Source organism: Glycine max, chromosome 12 (assembly GCF_000004515.6).
Source record: "Glycine max cultivar Williams 82 chromosome 12, Glycine_max_v4.0, whole genome shotgun sequence".
NCBI classification, from domain to species: Eukaryota; Viridiplantae; Streptophyta; class Magnoliopsida; order Fabales; family Fabaceae; genus Glycine; species Glycine max.
Genome location: NC_038248.2, coordinates 9,597,597 through 9,618,711, shown reverse-complemented (window position 1 = coordinate 9,618,711; position 21,115 = coordinate 9,597,597). Strand labels below are relative to the sequence as shown.

Sequence of the window (21,115 nt, the reverse complement as noted above, 5' to 3'; positions counted from 1 at the left end):
TATATTTTAGTTTCTATAATTTTAAAGTGATTTTTTTAGTCTTTATAATTTATATTTTAATTTTCCGTTAATTCCTATAGTTTGAAAGTGATTATTTTAGTCCTTATGACTTGTATTTTAATTTTCTTTTAATCCCTATAGTTTGAAAGTATTTTTTTTAGTTCTTATACTTTGTATTTTAATTTCTTTTTAATTCTTATCATCAAAATATAAGTAATATTATCAATTATAATTAACTACAAAAATATTAGCAAGTGATTCGTAACTAATTTATCGCAAGATAATTTGTAATAAAAAAATAATTAATAATTTATAATTAATTTGTATCTAATTATTTTTATATATTTTTTATAATAAGGACTAAAAGATAATTAAAATACAAATTATAGGGACTAAAAATATCACTTTTAAACTATAGAAACTAAAAGAGAATGAAAATACAAATTATAAAGATTAAAAAGATCACTTTTAAATATACAAATTATAAAGACTAAAAAGATCACTTTTAAATTATAAAGGCAAAAAAAAAATTAAAATATAAACTAGAGAAACTAAAATGTATAAATCGTAAAACTATAGGGATCAAATGAATAATTTAACTTTTTTTTAATTATAAACATGTCACATTCACAGAAAAATTCACCTAATTACGATTATTGATTCTTCTAGTAAATAGAGTATAATTTTCTTTCAAATCTTATAGCAAATTAAGGATATGTTTGTTAGAGCTTGTTTTGTTAAAGAATGGCTTCTTTTTTAAAAAATTTATGACTTTTAGTTTTTCAGGTGATTGTTTCAAAATTTCAAAGTAACAAGTTGAAAAGAATATAAAATTTAACCAGAATCAAGAGCTGTTTTGAGTATTTTTTTTTTCCCGTCATAATATCAACTATATTTTTTTGAGTTTTTTTTATTATTCTAAGATTTTAATTTGCTTTTTTTATAATCTCTAAAAAACTAATAATAGATTATTTTATACCAGATTCACTTCTTTTTAATATGAAACAAAATGGTCTACGCCTTGTTATTCTAAAATTAAATAAATTTGGTCTTTTGTCAGTTTTCTTTTATCACGATTTGAAAGTTTTATTTTTCTATTTAAATAGTTCTAAATTATACAATGAATTGAAATGTAAAAGGATTTTAAAAGGTTTAAAGGAGAATTTTAATGAAAATTTGATTAAATTTAGAGGATATGAAATTCGAGTTTGAAAGACTAAACAAATTCAATTTTTATATTTTTGGTCAATTTTGTCAAATGTGCTGATTGGTTAGTGAAAATTGGAGCTTCCTCTAGCCCTCTAGCTCTCTTTTATTGTATCGGATAATTGCCCAGCTGATATTCTATTTACTCTTTTAGCCGATGCTTTAGGCATCGGGATCCTTCGCGACAGTTAATTTATTTTGAATTCTTTTATCTTCTACTGGTTAGTCTTTATAATATCATATAATTAAGTAATTCATATATAATTTGCTCCACTAGTGTATGGTTTTAAGTAACCTTAAATGATTCTTAAACACATACTTAAATGACGCACCCTTAAAATAATTTTTTTTTAATTCACAAAAGCACTAATGTTACTTAATTTTAAGCAATTCAACATGATACATAAACTACTTAATTTTAAGCAATTCAACATGATACATAAACTAGAGTGTGTGACCCATGTCATGCATGGTTAAATATTTTTATCAAATATTTAAAATATATTAATATTTTTTATAAATTTGTATTAAGAATTATTTATAATTCAAGTATAATATTTTTTATTAATTATTGTTGTTTATATTTTGACTTAAAAAAAATTCTCATACCTATATGAATAAATCCTTAGGGTTGACATAGCAATATAAGATTTCATTGTATTTATATGTGATGAATGATTTATTTAATGAGATAATTCATTCAATTTTTTCATGTGAAAAAATTCTTTAGACCAGTAACAATCATGCATCACAAATAAGATTAGTGATTAATCTAGAAGGTTGGAGCATACAATGATCTCTCACTTAAGAAAAAAAAATACTCAGTACACAGAATCTTTAACACCTGTGTCATTTCTAATTAGATACTTAAATGCCTATACTCTGTGTCATTTGTGGTTGGATAGTTCAATCGACTCCCATATTTTTAATTAATACTATAATTAATTAAAAATATGATAGCTATTAGATTAAAATCTTATTTAAAGATCTTTCAAAATATATGATCATAATCATTAAACACCACAAAAATTAAAATCTTATTTAAAGATCCTTTACAAAACATAATTTTTTTTCGAATTATTGTTTAAGTGTCAATTTTAGTGTATAAACATCAAATTGATTCTCAATATTGAAAATTGATTTATTTAATAATCCTTTGATATGATGATCTTGCAGTATATTTTGAGCCTTGAAATGGACATACATATCAAGCATTTCAATAAATAAGAAAATCATATATATATAATGATAAATACATTCTCTAAAAAAATGGTAAATACATAGTAAAATTATTCTGCAATAAAAAAATTAAATAGTTAAAAACAATTAATCATATAGCACAATTTAAAGTATTTGTTGTAAATTCGTGACATTTGATATTAAAACAATCTTAGACTTATTGAGCTAAAATAACATATTGAAAAAGAATAAACACTTCAATACCTAAAGTATCAATTTAACCAATCACACATTGCATCCACGTGTGAATTAAAGAATGAAACCTCACTATACACAATATACTGTACGTAAAAATTGGAAGAAAAAAACAAAAAATAAAGGGGTTTTAAGATAAAAAAAAATATTGGGAAAAAAAATCTACGAAGGACGTGTAAATTTTTTTTATTGGAATGAATAGATATAGATGGTAGAATATGAACGGTGACCAACAATTTTGCTTCTTCTCATGGAGAAGTGAATACGCCATAAGATAATTGCTAAGGATAGAGAAGAAAAAAGCAATATATCCTCTTGCATGCCTGATGGGGAATAATACTGATTGCAAGGCTAAGAAACAAAACATAAAGAGGATTGAATGAGAACGATAGTGAAAAACCAAAAGGACAAATTCAACAAAATAAAGAACAAATTCAAATAATCCACATTTGGAGAAAAGATGCCAAAACTATAAAATCTAAATGTCTGGACTTGAGTAAGAAGAAAAGGTCAAAACCCTACAACAAAACAAATGAAAACAAAAATTGTAAATTAACAACCAAACACAACGACTAATTAGAAGGTGTCTTAAAATCAAAAGAGCAAATTGAAGTACAAAATTGGAGAAAAGATGTTAGAACACTAGAAACAAAATACCTACATTTTGGTGAAGAAAAGTAGCTCAATCCTTCCATTAAATTGTATAAAACAACGAATGAAAACAAATATTAAAACCACCATTCATAAGCCTAGATAAATCTTCAAATAGATGGAGAAGAAAATAGGATGTTATTCTTGCAGCTTCAAGTTATTGATGAGCAATAGTTGAAAAAAAGAAGAAAAGAAATGTAGAATATTCAGTAGAATCAAAGAATTATTTTTAGAAAGAAATGTTAATTCCTATACACATATGAGTAGAAGATATAAGAATACTTTTCTTTTGGTGGGATTTAAAAGGGTTTGATAGTATGTGTAATGTTTATAGGCAAATTTTGACTACATCTTATGCTATAAAAGTGCCTTATTATTTTTTGATGAAAATCTTTGACTTTATTAGAAAGAAAAGTAAATAACAATACAATACGTTCAATTTTGGATAACAATACAAACATGTAAGTCACTGCTTTGCACTCTAGCACTTCAATGCATAATAATTTTACTATTATACAATATTTTTTTTACACTTAATAAGAAACAAACCTTTAAATAGGTTAATAGTCCAAGCTATACTTATATAAAAACCAGATCCAGGCCTAAAAAATAAGCTCATGATATGATAATTAACATGCTTAGATTTAGGCCTTAGAAATATAAAGTGAGCCAGGATAAATTTGGGTAAAGCTGGACTTGATCCATTTTCATCTTCATGCAACATAATAGTAGCATTCTAAAAAATATAATCAGGGGTATAGATGAAAAAATTATTTAATTACATTAAAAAAAATTAAAATGAAACTTATTTTAATTTTATTTTCTTACAAGACACTATTATGTTAACTAAGTTCTAATTGATATACTTAAAAAAACTAATTTTAGAATTTTAATTTGTATTAAAGTAGCTAGATCAAGGTGTTATAATGGTGTCAACAAAGTAAATTAGAATGTTTTTTTTTACATATTACTTTATTTTAAGTAATATATGCATGTGTATCAATAATATTAGGACATGATATTTTGTAGGATGATGATATTGTTGATATAAAGTATTTATCAATTTTATTAATAAATAATATATTAATTCTTGTAAGAAAATTTGACCGATCATTTAATAAAATTTTCCTTCTTGCGAATGTTTATTTAATCCACATTTTTTTAGTTCTAGTCAAACTAACAACTTGTCATTCAACATGTTATTATGTATATTGAAATGATTTTTAATTATTATATATTAACACATTACTGGTATTTTAGTATATGCATTGCACAAAATAAATATTTATTTTATGCAACTAAAATTTATATTTTATAATAAATAAATATTTTAAACATATAAATTATATTATAAATAAATATTATTGAACGCATAAACTTTATTTTAGGAGAGTGAAATTCACCACTACATACAATAAAAATATTTAAATAAGAGTAAATGTGAAAAGAATGGAGATATGTGAAAATCGATAGGCTTATACGTTTATATATATATATATATATATATAAGGATTTATATACATAATTGTGAACAAATCCATATATTCTCTAAAAAAAATCCATATATGCATGATGTATCGCGTGATGCACTTCAATAGAAAGCATCAAGTAAAATTTCACCTTTCAAAAAATAGCTCTATATGCCATATAATAAGTGCTCTTTTCACCTACCAGATTGTGCATGTTAATATAATAACAATGATTCTATTTGGGTAAATTTTTTTAAAGAATTTTTAATCATTTTTAAAATATTATTAATTATTTTGATATTGAAGTGCCTATTAAGTTTATAAATCGTAGGATGGTCCCCATATTATATACAGCTGAAATTTCTTATTGAAGGTATTTTATTGAGATATCTGTTCTTGTTACCTTGGTGATGATTGCAATTTCGGATTTGGGACCATGGAATGGGATGAGTTTTCTATTTCCCCTTCAACTTTTGCTCTGTTTCTGATTTCTTTCTTTCTTTTGTAATAAGACTTTGTTCTTTCTTTTTTGTTGTATTGGATCCGATCTTTCAGCTCTTTAATTATATAAGAGCATCTACCATGAGAATTGTTTAATGAGTTGTTCATAAAAAATATGATATATGTGATTTTAAGTTGTTTAAATTAAAAAAATTATTTATATAATTAATTATTGCTTATGAGTTGTTTAACTTTGTATTAAGTATATGAGAGAAAAAAGAATATTTATGAGTTAAACAATTTATTGATAGAAATTTTAATTGGAGAAAAAATTAATTGAATTGCTTAAAATTAAAGTCACATAAATTAAATTATTTATACGAAGATCATTGAAAATATTCTAAGAAATCTATTATTTAATGTGAAATGCAAAAGTTGTGAAATGCATAAACAGAAAAACACAACAAATAACTCAAAGGATCATCCCAAACATCATGAGTCTGAATTTTGAGACATTATTTCTCATTGTAGAGGACTTTTACTTTAAAAACCAAACTTTAGTGTTGAGTTTATAAAAAAGGCAAAGAAACATGATTCCTCATATATTAGCTAACGCGGCTATTTCTCTACCTAGCTAAGGACTTTTACTTTATTTTTATTTTCTATTTTAAATTTTTATTCCTTGAATTTTACTTTTGATCTCTTACTTTATTGTCAATTACAAATCATTCCTCCAATTTTGATTGGATAATGGTAAAAAAAAATCAAAAAGTACTTAAGGAATTATATTTCCATATTATACTTATTGTATTTGATCGAATTGTATTTGATCCAGCTATATTTCCATACTTAAGGAATCATATTTGATCGAATTCTGATTTGATTGGATTAAGTGAGAGAGAAAAACATATAGCAAAAATATGATTTCATTATATAGAACAATAAAATCTTATTTTCATTGTATATATTTATTTCACCCTCATTTAATTCAATGAAATCAAGATTATGTTTAGAATATTTTTATATCACAGTAGAATATGTTTCTGTTGTGATAAAAAAACATATTTTTAACTTGTGTTAAAGGAGGTGCGGTAAAATATAACAAATCATGATTCCATTATTATGTTTGGGGTGAGAAGAATTTTATAATAAAATCATAATTCTATTATATTCGATGCAATAAAATTATAATTCTGTTGTATACTTTATTCAATAAAATCAGGATTCCGTGGATAAGATAATTTTAAAATAAAAAAGCCTCAACTCCTTATTGGAAACCAAAAGTAATTTTAATAGAACCAATAACTCCCATTATCAACTGTCATAGTGTCGACTGCAAGGATTATTTTGTTGGACACACGTTACTCATACTGCAATATAATTTCTTTATTATTTCACCCACTTGAAGAATATTTTTTCATGTGAGACCTATTTGCTTTTCATTTCTCTCCTCACAATTTAATCTTAATGAAGCAACGCCAATTTTTAATATCTTTCCTATTTTTATCCTTTCATTTCAATTCCTCACCTAAATCAACTCTACCGAACAGACTGACATATAAATGTTATGTTTTGAAGTTAATTTTTCACATCTTTAACTATGAATAATCATTGCATATTCCCAGCATATATGTTTCATAACAAATAACAGGGTCTGCTATGCCGACATGACAACATTTGAATTCAGAAGCCACAACAATATCCTTTCGCACCTAACCAATTCACTAATTCGCCCATCTAAAAGTACAAAACTCGAAACTGATTAAAGAGCCGAAATGAACTTGCGGGTCTTTTCATAATTATTTATGCATGTAGTGGGCACTAGTCCTGCCACGGTACAACGTAACTAATCCATTATTAAAGATAAAAAAATGTAGTACATAGAAGAATCTGACTTTAAAGTACACCCAATTTTGCAACAATCCCTAACTAGTTTATTTACAGCCTGGACAAATAAATTTGTGTCATTGACCAACCAATATTGCAGTCAGTGACTCAATTGAGGAAGACCATCCTCATCAATGTAAAGGTTCAGGTCCATATGGGGAAATCAGTTGTGAAATTTGTGGCCATGAAGAGTAAAAAAAACAAAAGAAATCCCATCGCCAGCTGAGAGGCACAGATACATAATTAATAGTGGGCAGAAGCTAGCAGAATTGCTGGAATAGTTTCGGGAAGCAGAAGTATATAATATAATTGGTGTTCTACTCAAGTTGTGTATAGTGCTAATTAATTGAGTTGCAAAATAATTATGTAACATTACTTTAAATACTTCCACTTCGTCATTAATTATTAAACTCTTTCAATTAATTTATGTTTCTTAAGAAAACTAATTAATTTAATTAATCATATTAAATTCGTCTAATTATACTATCATTCTAAAATTATGATTTTTTTATCTCTCTGTCAACTTAAATTTTTCTTATTAATATTTGAAGGAATAATTAAGTAAAGATATATAAAAAAATAATTAATGTATCTAGAAATCAGAAAAATATCTTATAAAAATAAAAATATATTTTTTTAAAATAATCTTATAATTAAGAAAGGAGATAGTATAAAAGTATAAAAGAAACAAAAAATTATATAACCAATAAGTGATTGGTAGGATGACAATGAGTAAGTCTCATAAATGAGTTATCATAGTTTAAATACTAACTCTGGTATATAAAAAAATATGATTGAACTGAAATAACTTACTTTCATGATAAAACTAGAATTAACATACAAAAGTATTTACAATAGTCACATCTAATATTCTAGCTCCATTCATTAGTTGAAGGTTTTCTTTTATTTATTTATGATTTTTGTCCCCTCTAACAATTTTTGTTGGTTGAGTATCTTTAGATTCTTCAAAAAAAGATTAGTCTCGGTGAATGTTGAGGAAATATTTCTTACAATCATATGCATAGAAAAAGAAAATAACAAATTATATAATTATTTAAAATTAAATATATGATGATGTGCGTTGATTGACTTTAGTTTACAATTTCACCAAATTGCACATAGCCTATGTATGTGTGCACAATTGACGATGAAAATTGTGTATACATGCAGATGCAGGGGCAATTAAAGTCGTGGAACCCCCCAGTTCTGGCCAAAGTCACATGAATTCCGATGCAGAGAGTAGTATGAAAGAGAATTCTGAATTGGCACAATTGGCATTGTTATTACTATATTGAAATGGTCACAATGATAAGCCTCCAAATTTTCATAAATGCAAGATGACACTCTTGTCACCATTGGTGGCTGTGAGTTTAGTAAGCTGCAACTGCGCGCTTCGTACGTTGTCTAAATGTTGCGGGGTTGCGTGCTGTCTCTGCTGGTCTCAACTCTCTCAATCAGGCATTCCGCATTTAAATTCATTATTTTTCCGTTAAAAACTAGGAATCTCCACACCCTGTTAATTTCTCTGCTCTCTATAATGATTAACAATAGTCTATTGCTACAAGATTTTGAACATAACAACCGAGAATATGTATGTATGGATAAGGCTTCAAACTTATTGCAGATATCCATTGTGCTGTGCTGGAATTCTCCAACACTTAGGATCCAATAGCTGTTATGGGAATTGTTTCTTTCTAGTTTCTAGTGACTGTGTATGCCATAGCAAACTAATTATAATAGACACTTTGGTGCGGCCTAAGTCAATATATATTGACAGAGTATAAGGATTTTTCAGTGTTGTTTTCCTATCAAAATTGGAGTTTTGCTTAATAGAAGTTTTCATTATACGTAAATTATTGAAATAAAACTTCAATTCTGATTAGAAAATAACACAAAAAGTACTTATAGTAGTGCACCTAAGTTTTGTTTTTATATAAAAAGATGTAACTGAGTTATAAATATGTGATAGAAATCAACCTCTAATGGTTGTCTCTAACAAACTTCATTTTTAGTGCAAACAACACTTGGCTAGAATTTTATAAGAATCATAGATGGGAGTTGTGACTTTCAAATTTGGACTAAGTGTGTTTAGATGAGATAGACCCACATTTGCACTCAAGAAAGGGAAATGCTAGGTGCACCCAGCAATTTTTATGAATGGGTCATTTTGCCCTTTAACAAAAAATTATAAAAAGCCCCCCTCTTCGGAAGAAACTCTTCCTGCTCCTGCTATTCCTTTCGTGAAGCTTCTTCTCCCTCTCCACGAACTGCTTCTTCTCCGCGAACTGCTTCTTCTTCTCCGCAAGCCAAGCGTGAAGCTCGTCTTCTTCTTCTCCGCGAACGAGGTTAGTCTCCCTAACTCCCATTTGCTTGTAATATCCAGCATTGTTGTAGCAGTGGAACCTTAGGATAGTAACCTTAGGGTAGAAGACACCGGAAAAAATGGGAAAAGGGGGCTCACGGCGGAGGCTTCCGGAAGACCCGTTAGGGGTTCTTCCGAAACTTCTGGAAGAAGCTGTTCCGGAAACATTCCGGAAGAAGTGTTCTTCCGGAAGAAACCAAACGTCTACCGGAAGAACACTTCTTCCGGAAGTCTCCCGGAACACCTCTTCCAAAAACTTTCCGGAAGAATTCCGGAAGAAGGGTTCTTCCATATGACCTTTGAGATTTTCGGAAGAACTTTCTGGAAGAAGTGGTTCTTCCGAAATAATTCCGGAAGAACAACTTCTTCCGGAATGTTTGTTTTTTTTTTTAAATTGTTTTTTTAAATGAATGATTATTATATTTTTATTATTATTTTGTTTTTGAGATTTTATAAAAAAATGAGGTTTGGCTTTTTGATAACATGTTTTTTTTTATAATTTAAATTGTGTATTTTTACTAAATATTAATTTTTAAATTATTTATTTTTTTGTTTATAAATGAAGTTGTGTCTGTTTTTGTTTATTGTTTATTTTTTTTTAAATTAGTGTATTTTATTTATAAATAAAGTTGGTTATTTTTATAAATTAAGTTGGTTATTTTTGTTAATTGGTTTTGTTTATTTTTTATATCATTTTAGTTGAGTATTTTACTAATTATTTATTTTTAAATTATTTATGTTTTTTTTATAAATGAAGTTGTTTATTTTTATAAATAAAGTTGTGTGTGTTTTGGAAATTTTTTAAAAATACTATTTTTTTATAAATGATATAAATTAAGTTGTTTATTTTATTACAAATGAAGTATTTTTTTAAAAATAAAGTTGTGGATGTTTACTAATTAATTATTTTTACATTAGTTGTGTTTTTTTATAAAGGAAGTTTTTTATTTTTTTCTAAATTAAGTTGTGGATATTTTTTAATTAATTATTTTTACATTAGTTTTGTTTTTTTTAAATGAAGTTGTTTTTTTAAAATTAACTTGTGGATGTTTACTAATTAATTATTTTGACATTAGTTGTGTTTTTTTTATAAATGAAGTTGTTTATTTTTTTTAAAAATTAAGTTGTGGATGTTTACTAATTAATTATTTTTACATTAGTTGTGTTTTTTTTTATAAATTAAGTTGTTTATTTTTTTTTAAAATTAAGTTGTGGATGTTTACTAATTAATTATTTTTACATTACTTGTGTTTTTTTTTATAAATGAAATTGTTTATTTTTTTTAAAATTAACTTGTGGATGCTTACTAATTAATTATTTTTACATTAGTTGTGTTTTTTTTTATAAATGAAGTTGTTTATTTATTTTTTTAAATTAACTTGTGGATGTTTACTAATTAATTATTTTTACATTAGTTGTGTTTTTTTTAATAAATGAAGTTGTTTATTTTTTAAAAAAAATTAACTTGTGGATGTTTACTAATTAATTATTTTTATATTAGTTGTGTTTTTTTTTATAAATGAAGTTGTTTAGTTTTTTTTGAAATTATGTTGTGTATGTTTTAAAATAATTTGATTTAAATTAGTCTTATTTGTTTATAAATAAACTTATTTTATTTTTATAGAGAAAGTTGTGTATATTTTGACCGAAAAAAATACGTGTTCCACATGATTTGCAGATCATGGCTAGAACACGAGGTTTAGGTCGTGCCATAGGTAGACTTGTAGGCAGAGATAGACATGATGACCATGATGCAGCTGATGTTCCTGAGAGGCGTAGGCCTACTGCCTCAGCCCGTAGGCAACGGGTTCATCAAATGACTGCGGATGCACGTGATTTGGCTGAGGACGTTGCTGACATGACTGACGATGTCCCTGATCTGGCTGAGGAGGCACCTGAGATGCGTGCAGACGTACAGGGTGCTGATGGTGCTGAGGGGTCAGATGCTGATGATGCTGAGGGATTCCTTGGTGGGCTACGTGACCTTTCAGTGATGACATCATTTGCGGACCATGTTGCACACGCTGTTTGGAGTGGACAGGTATTTTAATTTGTTAATTATTTATCATTGTTGATTTGTTTGTCATTAATTTTTTTTAATAATTGTATAATTTGTACTTCAAATCACGAACGTCCTGATTTGAAGTTGGTGTCACATGGGAGGAAGGTGACATTGATTGAGAGGCCAGTGCCTGAGATTGAAGGACTGGTTGCTGCCACAGGATTAAGTCCACTGATCGATTGTTCAGTTGTTACTGGCGATCCTGGACTGATATCCGCATTTATGGAGAGGTGGCACATGGAGACCAGCACCTTCCACCTTCCGGTAGGAGAGTTGACGATGACATTGGATGATGTGTCGTCACTCCTTCATTTGCCTATCACTGGCGCGTTGCACAGTTTTCATGCTCTTTCTACGGAGGAGGCGAGATTTTTGCTGACAGAGTTGCTTGAGGTGTCTGCCGAGGAGGCTAGAGCCGAGACAACACTGACACGTGGGGCATATGTACGACTAGGATGGGTTCGAGACATTTATGAGATGAGATGTCAGGCCCGATGGTGGATTGTAGTAGCTCGTGCTTATTTGCTGCACCTGGTCGGTTGCACTCTTTTTGCTAATAAGAGTGCAACATACGTGCATGTGGTTCACCTAGACGCTTTTCGTGACCTTACTCAGAGTGGTGGTTATGCTTGGGGAGTTGCCGCACTGGTTCATATGTATGACCAGTTAGATGAGGCTTCTAGGACCACCACACAACAGCTTGCGGGGTACTTGACTCTATTACAGGTAAATTTTGTGTTTTTAATATGTTACGTTCGATTATGATTTAAACATGTTTTTATGTTATGTTAACCTCATTTTTTGTGTAGTGCTGGATCTATGAGCACTTCCCTAGTGTGCACCAGTGCGTGACAGATGATACATACCAGGAGACGTCCCCACGAGCTTCCCGGTGGTTGACATCGAAGGCGCACATGAAGGGAATCACAGGAGCACCTTACAGGGCACGTTGTGATGCTTTGACCGTCACAGATGTATCCTGGTTGCCGTACACGGAGCATCGGGGGGTTAGGACCTTTGAGTTGATTTCATCATTCCAGGGTCAGCTGAAATGGGGTCCTATGGTGGTCACAGCTCGACCGGAGAGGGTGGTACGACAATTTGGTTACATCCAGAGCATCCCTCCGCCGCCTGTTAATGCTCGATTGTCACACGATGATATAGATGGCAGGTGGATGCATTTTGCAGAGCACGTACTACCTGCGGGTGAGCTTTGTCTAGTGCCTGGGCAGGTATCTGTGGATTACATGGAGTGATTTTTCCGCATATCTCACCCATTCATGATACCGACCCAGGCAGGTGATCAGCCGAGAGATGCACCAGCTGCAGACCCTGAGGAGTATATACAGCCGCCCAGCCCCCAGGTTCTAGTGGCATTTGACCCTCCTCCACATGTGGTAAGATTTTTTGCGCGTTTAATGTTTGATGAGTTGTTATTTATTTTAAATTTTATAATAAATGTTTATAATAAATTTATTTTAAACTTAACACTTTCGGAAGCACTTCTTCCGGAATTGAACATAGTAACTTTCGGAAGAACTTCTTCCGGAAGTTGCTATTCTCGGAATTGAGCTTAGTAACTTCCGGAAGAAGTTCTTCCGGAAATTCAACATTCTCATTCCGGAATTACTTCCTTATGCAGTAAAAAGTAATTTCGGAAATAGTTTTTTACTGTTCATCTTCTCTAAAGAACTACCCATAAAACGCAAAAAAAAAAAAAACCGATAAATGCGTACCTCCGACGAAATACGAACAACAACGACCAAAACAACTTCAAACACGGAACAGCTGCTTCACGGGACCACCAAATCACTTGTTACGAAACTTCTACTTCACAGGACCACCAAAAAAGCTTTCTACGGAAAAGGATAACAATAGCAAGAAGACGGGGATGAAGGTGAAAGCGTAGTAAATTTAAAGAAAACAACCAGGGGCAAAATCGTCATTACATATACATTAAATATTATTTTATTTTTAGTTATTATTATAAAATGAAATTTATTTTACTTCACGTTGTTATAAAATTATAATTATTTTTTTTATTATATATTAAGTTTTGTAATACAAATTATAATTATTTTTTTTATAAAATATACGAATTAATTAATTTTTATGATTTAAATTATACTAAATTGTCACACAAATTATTATTTATATTTTCATGCACGTAAAAAAGGAATTATAAATATTAGTCATAATTATGTTCACTAATAATAATTTATGTATAATAATATTATTTATTTTATAACTTAATTTATTTATTAAAATCAAATAATTAGGAAAATACAGCATTTTAAAAAAACGAAAAAAAATAACTTCCGGAAGAAGAAGGAAGTATTCCGGAAAACCCTTTTTCCAGAAAACTTCCGGAAGACACTTCTTCCGGAACGTGTTCTGGAGTTCTTCCGGAAGTCCACCTTCTTCTTCCGGAAGAAGTGTCTTCCGGAAGTTTTCCGGAAAAACAGTCTTCCGGAAGAAAGGTCTTCCGAAAATAGCCTTCTTAGAGGGGCATAATTGCCCATTCACTGTTTGCTGGGTGCCCCAACAATTTTGTTGGGTGCACGTAACAACTCCCCTCAAGAAAGTGTCGAGGTCTTTAATGGGCTTTATAGAAAATTGGGTTGGTTTAAAACTGAACTTTAATATCTAGTATTTTTTTTTTGTAAAAGGTTTAGATGAGTTAAGTTTTGAGGACTTATCAGAGTTTGAGCAGCCTTTAAGGTTCAATAAGAACTTATAAAGGTACTTACAATTTATCCTTTGATAAGATTCTCACATCAATAATGGGAGTTGAACTCACATTCTTATGGAAAGAGTTTCTTTCTTATCAACTAAGCTCATATTTGTTGGCAACTTTAATATCTGATATGTGACTTTCAAATAATACTTAAATGTGTGTGACAACAAACACAAGGCAGTTGCTTTCTACACCGATCTATAATGTTTTTTTACCTTCTGAATTGGTTAATCAGAAATGCAAAAGGCATCACTGATTCTGAATGTAGTTTTACATTCAGATATACCAATTCAAAAGGTAATAAAGGTGTAGAATGTATTTTTAAGGTGTAAGAAGAAACTGCCCAAAAGCGATGTGGATATGGGTCATGTATGGGTTTTTCTATTTACACCCTCTCATTGTTATTTAAACATTACAAGTTGGTATTTTTGTTGTTGACAAAATGCCCCTCAGGTCGGAAAAAGTTTTCATTGTGTATAAACATTCATCTGCACAATAGAAACAAGTTTATGTTTTGTAATTGAAAAGAATTTTTTTTTAATTTGACTTTTATTTTGTTTTAAAAGCAGTTAAACTAAAACAATTTCCTAAACTACTTTTCAGAAATAACTTGATAAATATAGATGGATGTAAAAATATAGAATAAATCACACTAAAATCATCATAAATACATAATGCAACATTCAATAAAAAATGAAAAAATAAAATACAAAATATATAATTTAATACAAAACATAAATCAACAACATGGGCCACACCAACAACAACCTAATCGGTTAGTGAAAACAAGTTTTGTTGCATCTAAGAACAAAAAAAAAATAGTGTCATGGGTTTGAGGGAGAATGAGGTTGGGAGAGTGGGAGAGAGCTTGATGGAGAAGAGGAAGAGCTTGGGATAGGATTGAGGAGACGGGCAGAGGAAAAGGTATGGGTGGTAATTTCATAAGGATGGAAGGTTTAAATAGTAAAGGTGAAGGTGCAAATAGTAACTCCCACTTATATTATTAAACTGGATCCAAACATTAGCTCGGTTAGCGGACTAGGTGCATAGGTTGCAAGTTAAACTAATAAATCATTAGTTGAAAGTTGAAACACTTAAAACTGCATACATATACAATACAAGTAATAAATTTAATAATAGCAATATTTATAATAAATATATAGCTACAACATAGTGGTTGTTGTTACTTATGATAACTACAAACTTTTAATTGGAAAGTGGTTGTTTTATTTTAACCATGGTTTCCCTTGAGAATATATCTTGTCTTAATATTTTACAAAATTAGTTTAAGTTATTGAACCAATGTTGGTTTACACTGATCCAACCTAGTTTTTAATCGATTCAAATTGATTCTCACTAGGTCAATATGCTGATTTGCATAACGAATTCAACAACATATTCAAATTGATTATACGATGCATTATATTGGGATGTACAATTTAGATCTATTCTAGCATCTTATATAATGCAATTATAAGCATTTATTTCCAATTAATAACAAAATTTCCTCGTAAAAACCATCAATAAGGAGGGAAATTGCAGGTTCAACAGCATCAGCAGTGAAACAAAAGTAGCACAGATCATAATATGCAACATTTTTTTGAAATTCTGAATTTGAAGATTCTGAACCTTGTATTTGTACATTTCTTCAAATTCTATCATTGCAATGGATGTGAACTGCACAAGTAAAGAATTACAAACTATCTGAATTCCATGATTCCCACCTCAATGTCCTCCTAGGAAGAGCAAAAACTTAACTTTATTGTTGGTGGACAAGAGTGTTGTGCATGTTGGGGTTTCCCATGTTGTGCTTCTTGTTATTCAAAGATGTGGGCATGTGAGGAATTGATGAGACCTTGTTGGTGTAAAATAATATTAATTTTTTTATGTGCACTAATAGATTTTTTTGGTTCAGAAAATAATTGTATTGTATAGGGTCCATAAAATACATGTGGCATCTTACATGGTATTCTGAAGCACGTGTCAACCCTCCACGTCAGTTCTACAGTAGGAGCATGAATACTCAGCCCCTAGCAGCTGGACTCCCTAGCTGACAGGTTATCTCTAACCTATTAATATTTGAATATATTTAAATCTCTTTATCTATTAACAGGTAGTTAATTATCTACAAAGTCACATGTTATCTACAAGTTACAATTATCTTCTAGCTTTTATCTATAAGTTACGGGCTATTATCTTCTAGCTTTTATCTATAAGTTACCGGCTATTATCTTCTAGCTTACCGACTCGCATATGGCACAAACGCCATGATTCTCGTTGAAGTCAGGGAACCATCGACAAGGAGACTGCTACTCCAGTAACAGCAAAATGAAGAAAATATGAGGGTAGAACCCTATGCTTTTTTCATAATTTTCTTATCAAGACAAGAACACCTATAGTCGCAACTCCAAGGCTCTTAAAACTCAAGGACTACCCTTGGTCAGCCCTCATTCTAGCACTAAGTCTCCAGTACGTGTCACCTATGGCGAATGACGCCTCTAGTATGTGTCACCCATAACGAGTGACATGTGTGCATAAGCACACTACTAAGTCTCCAGTACGTGTCACCCATGGCGTGTGACATGTGCGCACGAGCACACAATTAAGTCTCCAGTACGTGTCACCCACAACAAGTGACATGTGCGCACAAGCACAGTACTAAGCTTCCAATACGTGATACCTACAGTGAGTGACATGTACGCACGAGCACACTACTCTGACTTTAGTATATGCCATCCACGACGAGTAACATATATGCAAGATCATACCACCATGTCTCCAGTATATGTCACCCAAGGCGAGTGACACATATGCAAGAGCACACCACTATGTCTCCAGTACGTGCCACTTTGTAAGAGGCAGGTATGCAAGAGTACACCATCATGACTCCAGTACATGCCACCCACAGCAAGTGACATGTACGCACGAGCATTGTTAACTAATTGGTAAGTGCACCAATTTGTCAAAGTAGTATTTTAAAACGGTAAAATCGAGTATCGTTTCCACAGGGATTTTATTTGTGCTCAACTAGTGCATATTCAATTTGTGTGCAATTAATGAATGAATTGAGAAAATGCTAAGTAAATCATTTCGGTTGCAAATTAGACGATGGTGTGATTCTATACTAAAATTGAGTAAAGAAAACAAACATTGAGCTTGATGACGAAAGCGAATGCAGGAGTTGATTATGTTGGGGGCTCCCTATCGAAACCTCTCTTGATGTAATTGAGATAATTTTTCTCTATTTAATACTATTCTAGTTATCACCTACATCTGCGAAATTACTCTAACTGTGATTCCTCACACTAGAGAGACTAATTCCCCTAGTTTCTTTCTTAATCCCTCAAGAGCTAAACTAGTTGAACTGCATGATTAATAGAGATGTATAACTTGGCTAAACTACCTCACATTATCCCTAGCAATGAAGCATTTTAGATGATCTTCCAAGTTCTAAGGATTAACTACATTCCCCAATGCTTAAACCCTAACATAAGATATAATTGGATGATCAAACCAAGTACATGGAAATAAACGTAGGAAGGAACAATGAAACTAGCAATAATATTAAATAGATAGTAAGAGTCTTTACATCAAGAGAGTTGGTGGAAGCTCCCCAAAAATGGGTTGTTTAACCCTTCATGGTCATGAAGGGCTCAAATGTACAAAAAAGATGTGAAATGTGAGGGATAAGGAATGAAGGTGAAGTGGGGAAAGAAAGTGGGCTCCCAATGATTGTCTTCTTCCTATAGCTCAAGCTTTAGGACTTTTCTTGTTTCTAAATGAACTCATCTACTTCTCCCCCTTCTTCTGCTTAAAAACCTTTCTTGAGTTTGAAATCCTGCGACTACGCGCTGAGCGCATCTGCGCGCTGAGCGTGAGTAAGTGGTTAGGCACTAAGCGAACCATGTGCGCTAAGCACCCTTTCGCCTGACTGTAGGTGCTCTATGCTGCTTCTTTGCTAAGTGAACACTCTCCCGCTAAGTGACACAGCTTGCTAAGCGAGCTTGGCGCGCTGAGGGCGAAACATCAGGCTTCAACTTCTCTCTCTATCCCTTGCCTGTATATTTGCAAAATAAAATCATCAAAACATTATGAATTAGCAGTTTAAAGCACCTACTGCACAAAAACTCAAAGGATGTTGAAATTCCAATGATTCACACTAAAAGAAGCAATAAAAATGAGAGGATATTGCTAATTTTTATATGTTTTAATTACATAATCTACTTATGCACATTAATAATCAAACTCCCCCCAAATTTAAAGGTTTGCTTGTCCTTAAGCAAAAGAAGCTAACTATGCTAAGTTAGGTTAATGGCCTGTTTAGTAAGTATCAACCACAATAATCGAGATAACTGCACATCTATCAATCAATATCTCCCCCAAATTAGCATTTGTCACATTTCAAGATAGAAGCATGTGCAATTAAGCTAAAGAGATGAAATTAGTTAGCAAGCATGACAAGCATCAAGGAAGATTGACTAAGCTTTTTTCCTCACAAGCCAGTGTTTCTCTCAAGCACATAAGTGTTTCAGGCAAGTATCAATTCATCCAAAAAACTAACAATCAATTCCCAATTTTGCACTCCATCTCATTCCATGCAATCATATATACACAATATGGATACTAAGGACTTTATTAAGCTTGTAACGTAGCCGGGTTAGCAATGAATTCATGGTTTTTCGTGGATGCAAAGCTTAGATTTTAGGAGAGCATTCACATATTCCCGGTTTTCTTACTATCATGATTTCCTTGCTACATCCCTCTTTTCTTTGATTACCCTACTAACATCACACAATAATCTATTAGACACAATTGCTTCATGTTTCTATTTCTCATTCAATGTTTTTTTACAATGGCATAACAATGACATTGTGCCACTTTTTACAGTTTACATTGACTGTGTGATGCTATTACAATCCCTGTACATAGATAGCTCCAAGCACTCCCCCAAATTTGAACCAAATATCTTTTCTAGGACAATGTTTTCCTACAACCTACGACAAGGTGTGCAAGGCAATCATGTCATTCAGTTAGGGTTAAAAATAAATTCAGTTATGTTAGGCTCAAAGAGGTGCAAGGGGTTCCTTCATTTATTGATACATAGTGGATATTTGGCTTAGTAGCTAAAAAGAAAAAAATCACAACATGGCCTTGATCATTTCCACATCATGCATCCATTCAGCATTCAGAGATTTATGCCAAATCAATAATTTAGAGTCAGTTGTTCTCTCACAGTTAAGGTTCACACAACTCACCGGTTTACAAGCAATTAGTCTACCACTCCATAATTTCCTGTCATGCAAGCTAACCGTTTCACTCACGCGCAACATTTTTGCACTCTACCAATCAAAATAATGCACGCTCACTTGAAGTAAAAAAATTTTGGAAAACAGATATCACAATGCAGTTCACCCAGACCATGCAATTGATTCCAACCACAGACTGCACAAAAATAATTTCGTGAATCAATCAGATCAAAATGTCTATCATGCATCACTGCTATCAGAATTATAAAACTAAGTGCTGAATCATAAATTATTGCAAAGCCATAATGAAGTAAAATGTTTGCAATGCAAAAGAAATAAATAAAGTCCTGATCTTGTCACTGAGTCATGGGTGGGCCATGGGTCCCAAGCTCCCTGCGCTGCAGTGACATCAGCTACATAATCTGCATCTATCTCAGTATCAGCGGCACCTGGATCAGCATCATCTGCCTCATTAGTTGGCTCCTGAGCTATCTCAACACCTGCATAAGCTCCATTAGCTGGGCCCTGAGCCTCAAGAGCCTCACCCCCCAACAATGGAAGGCCGGACTTTAGGCCAAGCCACTTACTCCGTGATGTCTGGCAGGGAAATGATCAATTGCTGCTGGGAGAGATGGTGCATGTTCTGGATCACAAGGTAGAGACCATGATGAATACTCTGCAACATGGGCACAAGCTGGTCTGAGGAAGTGGAGGAGCTAGAAGACGCCAACGGTTTGGGAGGTGGATGAGCAATTGGGGGTGCCTCTGTTGGAGCCCTGACCCTGGCCTTGCGGGACCCTGAAAAGGTGATAGAGGGATCGTCGAGGTTCCAGCAATTCTTGCGAATGTAGGACATATTAATGGTCGGGTTGAGGGACTCAAAGGTGAAAGAGTCAGAGACAACCCTTCGAGCCTAACAAAGAGCTGTGATCAGAGCCAGAAAGCCCAACTTGGAAGAGTTGGATTGGGCTATCTGAGAAGATATCATGGCACCAACATCCATGTTCATTTTCATGACAAGTTCATAGACCAATCGAGCTCTGTCCATGTTAAGGTCTGAGGTATGAGAGGTGGGGGCAAAGTTGGAGTGAGATAGGACACTCCAAGTCTGAGCTAACATAGTCAGGTCCTTCCTTAGCAGCTTCCAAGGGGCTCCCTCAACATTCAACACAAATCCTGCCCTGGAATGCACAGCTTGGTCACTATGGCCTGGTGATCGGGGTAGGAGTGGCAATAACATGAGTACTTCGGGTAGCGCACCCCCGCCTCCAGAATCACCGGGGTCTCCAGGAAGGTATTCAAAGTGGTGGCATCGAATTTGATCAGCTTCCCTCACACTTTGCATTGCCAAGAAGAGTGATCCTCTGGGTCATATAGGTTGGAGTAAAATTCCTTGACCAAGGCCACGTCGATGCGGTTCTCCATCTGGCGGGTGAGGTTGCAATGCCATTGGTGGTACTCCAGCTCATGGAGGAACTCGTCGTAGTGGGAGTAAGCTAACTCAGTGTTCCTTTCCGGTAGGATGTTACGAAGATGAACGTTGGTCTGGTATCGGTCTCATGCCTCCTCCGACACAAACCAGGAGGAGTCATAGGATTCTTGATGGCGAGAGGAAGAAGC

General features: G+C 32.2%; 1 protein-coding gene across 1 annotated transcript; it reads left to right on the top strand.

Annotated features, from left to right (window-relative positions):
- Window positions 1-11,266: 11,266 nt before the first annotated feature.
- LOC102666556 (protein MAIN-LIKE 1-like) lies at window positions 11,267-12,768 on the top strand. The gene is made up of 4 exons (XM_041007190.1): window positions 11,267-11,491; window positions 11,618-12,046; window positions 12,128-12,238; window positions 12,358-12,768. Exons 1-4 carry the CDS (start codon window positions 11,267-11,269, stop codon window positions 12,766-12,768), a joined length of 1,176 nt encoding a protein of 391 aa, XP_040863124.1.
- The last annotated feature ends 8,347 nt before the right edge of the window (window positions 12,769-21,115 follow it).